Source organism: Chrysochloris asiatica, unplaced genomic scaffold (genome assembly GCF_000296735.1).
Source record: "Chrysochloris asiatica unplaced genomic scaffold, ChrAsi1.0 scaffold00115, whole genome shotgun sequence".
Lineage (NCBI taxonomy): Eukaryota > Metazoa > Chordata > Mammalia > Afrosoricida > Chrysochloridae > Chrysochloris > Chrysochloris asiatica.
Window position 1 is genome coordinate 4,488,490 of NW_006408633.1, and position 9,546 is coordinate 4,498,035.

The 9,546-nt window shown below is 40.4% G+C and overlaps 1 protein-coding gene across 1 annotated transcript in view; it reads right to left on the reverse strand.

Moving 5' to 3' along the window:
- The window catches only part of THEGL (theg spermatid protein-like), a 105,673-nt gene that overhangs the window by 3,663 nt on the left and 92,464 nt on the right, over window positions 1–9,546 (reverse strand). The window contains exon 6 of the mRNA XM_006868072.1: window positions 4,582–4,713. Coding sequence (XP_006868134.1) covers window positions 4,582–4,713 — 132 coding nt within the window. The remainder of the gene's footprint in view (window positions 1–4,581; window positions 4,714–9,546) is intronic.

A 9,546-nucleotide genomic window follows, 5' to 3' on the forward strand; every position in this document is an offset into this window, starting at 1 on the left:
GCCTGTAGTCCCAAGCCTGCCCACCAGTGATGTATCCACCCTGGCTTTGGGGTGCCTCATTGTCTCCCTTCTGTTTGTGTATTCTTTCGCTATCCCTATCGCCGCTGGATCTCCCCTCCTCATGAACCAAACACTCGTGACAACTATGTCGAGGGAAAACCCCGACACAGGTGTAGTCATCCTTCGGACAATCTATGGTGTATTCAATATCCCTTGATGTTGTTGTTATTAAGTGCCATTGAGTTGGTTCCGACTCATAGCGACCCTGAACAGGGTTTCCGAGGCTGTAAATCTTTACAGGAGCAGAAAGCCTCATCTTTCTCCCGCGGAGCAGCTGGTAGTTTTGAAATGCAGACCTTGCGATTCTCAGCCCAATTCGTAACCACTACGCTACCAGAGCTCCTATCCAACACCCTAATTCAAATGCATCAATCTTCTCGGGTCTTCCTTATTCATTCTACAGTATAGCCTCCAAGAAGCAGTTCTGTAGGAAGAGAATGAACATTTACTGAGTGCATAATACAAGTCCAATATTGTAGTCATCTCCAACTCATAGCAACACCATGTGTTTCAGAGTAGAACTGTGCTCCACAGGGTTTTCAATCACTGATTTTTCAGAAGTAGATTGTCAGGTATTTCTGCCAAGTTACCTCGGGGTGGACTTGAACTTCCAACCTTTGAATTAGCAGCTGAGAACATTAACCATTTGCACCAGTAGAATTTATGCCTTTCACGTGGAAGAACAGCATTAAATTTCAAGCCAATGGACCTCATAGGTAGTCACTGCTTATCTGTCAGGAGTTTCCATATTGCTATGATGCTGAACAGGTTTCACCAAAACTTTCAGGATAAAATGTGCTAGGAAGAAAGACCTAGTTAATTACTTTAAAGATCAGCCAATGAAATCCTATGGATCACAGTGAACAAGGAGATATATCGTAAGAAATAGCTCCCCCCATCCTTCCTGAAACACTCTCTACTTCTCATCTGGGTGTGATAATCTGTTGCAATGGTGCAAAGAACTTAGACACCATGTTTATGGGGATTATTAGGGAAGCTGTTGTTATCGTTGTTAGATGCCATTGAGTTGGTTCCGATTCACAGCGACCCTGTGTACAACAGAATGAAACACTGTCCCGTTCTGCATCATTCTCACAATTGTTCCAGTGGAGTCCATTGCCACTGCCACTGTGTCCATTCATCTTTTGGGAGGGGTCTTCCTCTTTTTCACTGACCCTCAATTTGACCAAGCATGATGTCATTCTCCAGGGACTAGTCCCTCCTGATAACATGTCCATAGCATGAGATAAAGTCTCACCATCCTGACTTCTAAGAAGCATTCTGGCTGCATTTGTCCCAAGACAGGGACATTAGCAGGTTATAATGCAGGATCAGAAATGTTCAGAGCACAGTTCTTCTAGTCAGCACAGCCTTTCTTCTGTCATGCCTAAAGGCAGGCCTCCTTGTGGCCTTTGGGCCCTAGACCTAGCTTCTGCCTCATTCTGGAAATGTTACAAAGCTCTTTTAGGAATGGCAATAAATGCCCAAAGGGCACTCCAATCTAGTATAAACCTCATCCCATGAGTCAGGAAACCTAACTCCCTAATTAAGTGCCTGGAGGCACCTCACTCCATAAGTGAGGCTCCTGCCAAAAGTCACTCAGCTTGACTTGCTCCATGGTCTGGGAAGCCCACAGCTCTGTCTGGTACTCTGGCTCTTGGTCTGTTGCTGCTGCTCCTCTGCCACTCCTATGCTCTCTTCTGGTGCCACATTTTTCTGTCCCTGGGTCGGAGGCTCAATGCACAGGAATCTCAGGGTCCAAAGGACATGCTCCTGACTCTTTTTTGGTGGTAGTGAAGTCCCCCTTCCTACTCTGAAAAGGCTCTTTTGTATATCCGTGTTAGAGTTCCAAGTTTTTACAATCACAATTAACAATCATTCATAACCAAATCATCTTATTAGCATCTCCCACCTTCTCTTACCCAGACCCAGGAGGGGTAAAAAAAAGTTGTTTGGTGCGAATTACAAAGACTCTGGGTAGACGAGCCATATGAAGTAATTCGCTGCATTGCAGGTTGGCACAGTACCAGGTAGCATTTTGTTTGGTTGTACATGGGGTCACCTTGAGTCAGCAGCTGACTCCATGGCACTTAACAATAGTATGCTCACTTATTCATTGTAACAACTCAATGTAGGTACTTTCTAAAGTCCAAATCAGACCACATCACTTTCATATTTTCAAACCTTCTTGTGGCTTCCCACTTTACTCATAATACCATTTAGATTTCTTACTATGGCATACATGGCCCTAAATAATCTGGTTGCTATTTCGCATTTCTGATCTCATCTTCCTTGCTTCCTCACCTTAATCACCATGGTTCCGGCCACAGGAGATCCCTCTGGACCAGCGTTTTCCATCTCAGGGCCATTATACTTCCTACTCCTGCCTGAAAACCTCATTGCTCACTTTTGGCATATTGAGTTCTTCTCATCATTCAAGTCTCTATCCAAAAATGCTGAAGAAGGACTTTCCTTGACCATCCAACATAAAGCAGCCTTGCTAATTAGCCTTTTCCTACAGGACTTAGTTTCCTACAGGACTTCTGATACCGTGCTGAAAGATCAGCACTGGACTGCTAACCACAAGGTTGGAAGTTCAAAACCACAAGCTGCTCCTTGGAAACACTATACAGGGTTGCTATGAGTCAGAATAGATTCAATGGTGCTTAATAACAACAACAACACAGGACTTAATCTCCTTCATCACATTTACAATATCTGAATGTGCTCATTTAGCTCTTTGTTTATATGATTATTGTCTGTTTCTTCCCATAAGAATAAAAGTTGTTTGACAGAGCACTTGTTTGCCAAAATCTAAAATTGGCTCAATTACATAGTAGGTGCTCAATTAATGTACTTTTTTTGACTTACTGCTTGACCCGTTTTGATCTTTGTGAACCACATCTTTCAGATTATGTTATGTTGCTTTACTGTTACAATGTGAAGGATGACATTTAGCTACTATTCTTTCTCATAAATGCTCATTCAAAAGCATTCTGATAGACTAACATTACTTAGTAGTCCTGAAAGTGTTCTGGATTGTACTGGTGCAGATTTGTTTGGTATTCTAAGAGTATGATTATCTACAAGGTTACCATTTTATCTTAAGACTTCTATTTTTTTTTTTCAAACCGCTCCCCCACAATCAAGGAAGGAACCTAGCAATTAAGGAAGGATGCCTATAGTTCCCATTATATATACCAAAAAGCTGAGAATAAATGATTCGTCTGTTGGTCACAAGGAAAGTCACTTTAGCAAACCCAAGACACTCTCCTAGGAGTTTTGATTTCCAGCTTGGTTTCCTTTCTTCATTTCTATTTAGATCCTCTGCTTGCATATCAGAGTCCTGGTGTGGCACTATGGGATAAGCACTGGACTGCTAACCTCAAGGTTGATGGTTCAAACCGAACAGCTGCTCCTCAGTAACCCTATACAGGGTTCTGTGAGTCAGAACCAATTTATCGGCACTAAACAATCACTTGTATATCAGGTTCCCACTACTGCTTCGAATCCTACAGCAGTTCCCAGAGAAAAGGTAAGATTGGTCCCACCTCCTTTGGCAATATGATCACTGGATATTTACTGAAGTCTAACTAGGGCAGGGTATCAAGTTGGTACTACAGTTAATGGGAGGGTGTGTCAAGGAGGAAAAGGAGAGTAGTAAGGCATTGAATGTGCCAAGCTGTGTGCTGAATGCCTTATCTATGTTGCTCATCACAGCAGACCTCTGAGTGGGGTCTTGCTCACCTAGCTCTACCCAACTTCAAGCTCATTCCAGCTTAAAGGAACATGTTCTTTCTTTTGCTAGACTTTTCACATAGCTGACTCCTCATCATTCAGGGTTTCAGGTCAAATATCCCTTCCTTAGCTTATTTCCCACCTTCACACATAGTCACTTTTGTTTCCTATTTTATGTTGTTCATTGTTACTGTTGTTGTGGGTGCCATTGAGTTGATTTTGACTCGTAGCAACCCCATGTGACAAGCAGAACTACTCCTTAGTGTTTTCTCAGCTATAATCTTTATGAAAGAAGACTGTCAGGTCTTTCTCCTGCAGCCCTGGGTGGGATTGAACTGCCAAACTTTCTGTTAGCAGCTAAGTATTTGACCGCTGTGCAACCAGGGCTCCTTATGTTCTTCACAGCACTCATATAATTGGAACTTAGCTATTTGCATATTTACTGTTGGTCTTCCTTCACTAGCATTGGCCTCCATGAAAATAGTGCCTGGAATTCAAACACTTGTTGAATGAATGAGGCTCAGGAAGGCTATCCAACATCACAGAGGTAGTAGCAGTGGGGAGACTGGTATTTGAACCCAGTTCTTACTAACTCCTAAGTCCATACTCTTTGTCCTCTACCCCTCTTCTCTCTCCATATAAAGCAACTAGGTCTTCCTATTACAGACCATTCTTTCCAGATTCTCTTTTCCAATGACTTTGGGCAATGCGTGTAGAGGCAAAATAACATGTTAGGAACAAGCAGAAAGTAAGCCACCAGATTCCAGGGCAGTGATGTCTTACAGGACGAATGGGCATGTCGCTGTTTTCTAGATCATAACACAGACCCTCTATCTTGAGCCTGGGGTGAGCAAGGTCTACAATTCTTGGAGTTGCGATGGCACTCAGTGCAGAAATTGGAATCTCTGTTGCAACCTAGGGGAGAAAAAGTAAACATCTGTGAGTATCAATATTACAAAGTACATGCTGAACTCTGGACCAGACTTCTCAGCAAAACCAGTAGAAACTGTGAGAATCTTGCAGTAACCTATGATCACAACGGAAAGAATCATTTGTTACCTTTCTCAAACTAGCTTTATATGGATTCCAACCCAGCTTTTCAGAAACTTAACTGTAAAACTTATGCTATAGAGGAAATATGCTCAAAAGTCAATGATGAAGCTGATTCTTGGTGTGATAAACTCAGCCAAGAGGGAAGGCTCAAACCTACCACTGGAAAAGACTCTGAGGGGAACAGTTCTGCTTTTTTCTTGATTATTTTCAACTTCTGTAAATTGGAGTTCACATTATCACAAATCACAATTGGATTGACAAGAAAAAGAAACCAAAACCCACAAGAAAATCAGAATTACATGTTCCCAGAGATGATGTTGTCCCAGTTCCCTAGTCAATCCCACTTTTCTAACTCTGGAAATTTGTTCAAATACATGGTCATCTGTTTCAATTGCTTGCATTCAAACTCATATTCACTACAAGGCTTTGAAGGGGAATATAATTTAAAAACTAGAAAGAAAATAAGGTTTTAATTATAGATATAAAAATAAAGCAATATACAAGGTAGTTTTCAAATCATTTCTTGTATTATGATTATGTTATCTTGTTTAAAATTATGATTGCTAACTTAGTGTTTTACATACCAATTAATGTATTCCTCATCTAGATGTTACCTCTTTTTTCTATTTTGCTAATGATTAAACTAAGATGCCAAGAGATTAAAAATGTATTTAATTTTTTTATAATCAGTTAGTAGTAGAAGCATGTGGCTCCATATGACAAGCTCTGGACTATGAACTACAAGGTCTGAGGTTCTGGATTGCCAGCCACTCTGCAGGAGAAAGATGAGGTTTTCTGCTTCTACTAAGATTTAAAAAGACTCAGAAACCCTGTACAGTCAGAACCAAATCAATGGCACTTAACAATAACAGTAGTTAGTGGCAGAGCTGGGATTCAAATCCAAGTTATTAGTGCAACACTATAAAATACTAATTAAGCATTTTAAGTAATTTGTCTGGATAAAGCTCTGTCTTGTATCATTCTCTATGAAAATCAAGGAAATACACAGTGTACCCTATTGCCATAAATTGGGACTTATACTCTTTTTTTAATTTTTTCCTTTTAATCTTTTTTTTAATAGATTGACATATTCACTTCTGATCATTTAAAATAGTTGTTAGCTTGATTTTTTCCAATTCATTGCTTTTTAGTCTAAATTATATGATAGTTTACATGGGAAAAACATTAGCTTCACATTCATCCTATCGTATTTCATTTCATTGCCATGATTACAATTCCATGAATCATCAAACAACCAAAGGACACACGCCGCAAGCCTGCCTCCTGGCTGCCAGCACATAGCCCCTCTCCATCCCTCAGTCCAGGGTCCCAGCCACTCCATCTCTGCCTCCATCTCTGGCGTCACTGTTTCTCTGGGTAGGGTCCTATACTTCGCTCTTCTCCCTTAATGGTCCCAAGGACCTCTGCTCCTGGACTGCAAAATAAACCTCTCCCTTCCTTTTGCTACAAAACATCTACCTTTACATTTCCAACCCTCACAGTCAGGACTTACACTCCTAAAGAAAATGAAACATTATTTGTTCATTCCATTTATTAAACAATTATTTCATAAGCAGTTATATTATGAAAGACACAACAAAAAATAACAAAGCCCAGTCTTATTCCTTAAAGTATCTTTTAACTAAATCAGTCACCAATGACATGCTCTATGTGTGTCAAAGCACAACCGTGCTCCCTAGAGTTTTTCAGTGACTGATTTTCTGAAAGCAGATTGCCAGATTTCTTCTGAGGTGTATTTGGGTGGACTTAAACCTCAGCCTTTTGGTTAACAGTTGTTGTTGTTGCTGTTATGTGCCGTGGTCACTCATAGTGACCCTACACAGGGTTTCCGAGGCTGTAAATCTTTACGGGAGCAGAACACCTCATCTTTCTCTTGTGGAACCGCTGGCAGTTTCGAACTGCCGGCCTTGAGGTTAGCAGCCTGATTCGTAACCACTACGCTACCAGAGCTCCTTTAGAACATGTTAACTGCACCACCAGGAAGTTCAATTTTCAACTTAGAAGGGGTCATAAATCATATAGGAAAATAATTAAAGTTATTTAATGGCCATATAAAGAATAACATATTGAGAAATATCAGTGGAAGGGTAAGAGAACCAAAGAAGTATAATTTTTTTCAGGGATAAAGAGATATCTGACTGGATCTTGAAGAAAGGATTCAATTTGACAAGCAGAGAGAGAAGGAAAGATTGTTGTTATTAAGTGTCACCAATGGGTTCTGACCCATAGCGACCAAGTACAAGGTTTCCAAGGAGCAACTGGTGAGCCTGAACCACCCACCGATCTTGCAATTTAAACCAACATTGCATTAAACAGTCCAATGCATTAACCCACAGTGCCAAGCCAGGAAGGACTCTGAAGGAAAGAGAGAGAAGCTTAAAAAGGCAGATAGAAGGAAAGTCTGAGCACTGAGGAAAAGCAGAAAGGAACAAATCCTTTAAATACACACACACACAAACCAAAACCTAGAGGATAATACAGGAGAATACCTGAGGTGGACAGAGACAGCTTTATTAGGAAATCAAAAGCATTAACCAAAAGAGCACCTGAGGAACTAAACATCATCAAAATGAAAACATTTTACTTCATTTTTGCAAAAGAAAAAATGAAGAAAATTAAGCCACACACTGGTACATAACCTTGATAAAGGATAGATGTGGAGTTAATGTCACCCAAAGATTTTAGTCTCTGTTCTTGGTTCCTGAGAAATTTGTTATTGTTGGTGTTGTTAGGTGCTATAGAGTCGGTTCTGACTCATAGCAACCCAATGCACAACAGAACAAAACATTGCCTAGTCCTGTGCCATCCTCACAATAGTTGTTACGCTTGAGTCCACTGATGCTGTCTCTGTGTCAATCCATCTTGTTGTGAGTCTCCCTCTTTTTCACTGATCCTACACTTTACCAAGCATGACGTCTTTTTCCAAGGACTTGTCTCTCCTGATAATAAGTCCAAAGTATGAGAGATAAAGTCTCGCCATCCTGGCCTCTAAGGAGCATTCTGGTTGTACTTCTTCCAACACAGATTTGTTTATTCTTCTGGCAGCCCATGGTACTTTTCATATTCGGTTCCAACACTATAACTCAAATGCATCAATTCTTCTATGGTCTTTCTTAGTCATTGTCCAACTTTAACATGCATAGGAGGCTACTGAAACTACCATGGCTTAGGTAAGGTACACCTTAGTTCTCAAACTGACATTTTTGCTCTTGGACACTTTAAAAAGGCCTGTACAACAGATTTGCCCAATGCAATACATCGTTTATGTTCTTGGCACCAGCTTCCATGAGTGCCAACTGTGGATCCAAGTAAAATGAAGTATTTGGCAACTTCAATCTTTTCTCCAGTTACCATGATGTTAAGTGTTGGTTTATTTGTGAGGATTTTTTTTCTTTACATTAAGGTACAACTGCAGGCTGTGGTCTTTTATCTTCATCAGTATTTTAAATCCTTTTCTCTTTCAGCAAGTATGTTAATGAGCCTTCCACTAATCCTGATTCCAAGTCCTTCTTCATATAATACAACTTCTTGGATTATTTGCTAAATTTACAGATCGAATAAGTATTGTGAAAGAATACAATCCTAGTTCATACTGTTCCTGATTTTAAAACATTCAGTGTCACCTTGTTCTGCTCAGTGCCTCTTGATCTATGTGCAGGTTCCTCATGAACACAATTAAGTGTTCCAGAATACTCATTCTCTGCAATCTTGTCCATAGTGTGTCATGATCCACACAGTCAAAAACCTTTGAATAGTCTTAATAAAAGACAAGTAAACACCTTTCTGATATTCTCTGCTTTCAGCCAAGATCCATCTGACATCAAAAATTATATCCCTTGTTCCACATCCTCTTATGAATCCAGCTTGAACCTCTGGCAGTCCCCTGTCAATGCAATGACCATTGCAACCATTTTTTAATTATCTCCAGCAAAAGTTTTATTTGCATGTGACATTAATGATATGGTCTGATGATTTTCCCATTTCATTGGATCACATCTTTGGGCACAAATATGAATCTCTTCCAATCATTTAACCAGGTATCTGTCTTCCAAATTTCTTGGCATAGTTTAGTGAGTGCCTCCAGTGATGCATCAGTTTGTTGAAAGATTTCAATTTGTATTCCATCAATTCTCAGTGCCTTGTTCTTGACAATGCCTTCAGTGTACCTTGGACTTCTTCCATTAGTACCATTTGCTCTTGATCATATACTACCTTTTGAAATGGTTGAAAATCAACCGTTTCTTTTTGGTAGAATTTTACTCTGTGTACTTCCATCTTTTTCTGATACTTTCTGCATCATTCTATATTTTGTCCATTGTTATTCAGTGTTGTTGAGTTGGTTCCAACTCATAGTGATCCTATATATGGTTTCCGAGGAGGAGCTGGGTGGGTTTGAACTGTCGATTTTGAGATTCATAGTGTTTATCTCAGACTTCCGGAAAAAGATGGTGGATTAGGTGGAAGTGTAGTGATGAGCTCTGCCAAGAACAACACAGAATACAGGACCAAGAAGGCTCAGGGAATGGTCCCAGTACTCTGAACCACATACAAAGAATATTTATAAGGTTGGAAGGCTCACAGCTGGGGAGTCTGTGGCAGAAGCAAGAAATCCATTGCTTCCTGGTTCAGGATGCTCAGCTGCTCCAGGAGCCGCCTTTTTGTGTGGGGCCAAGC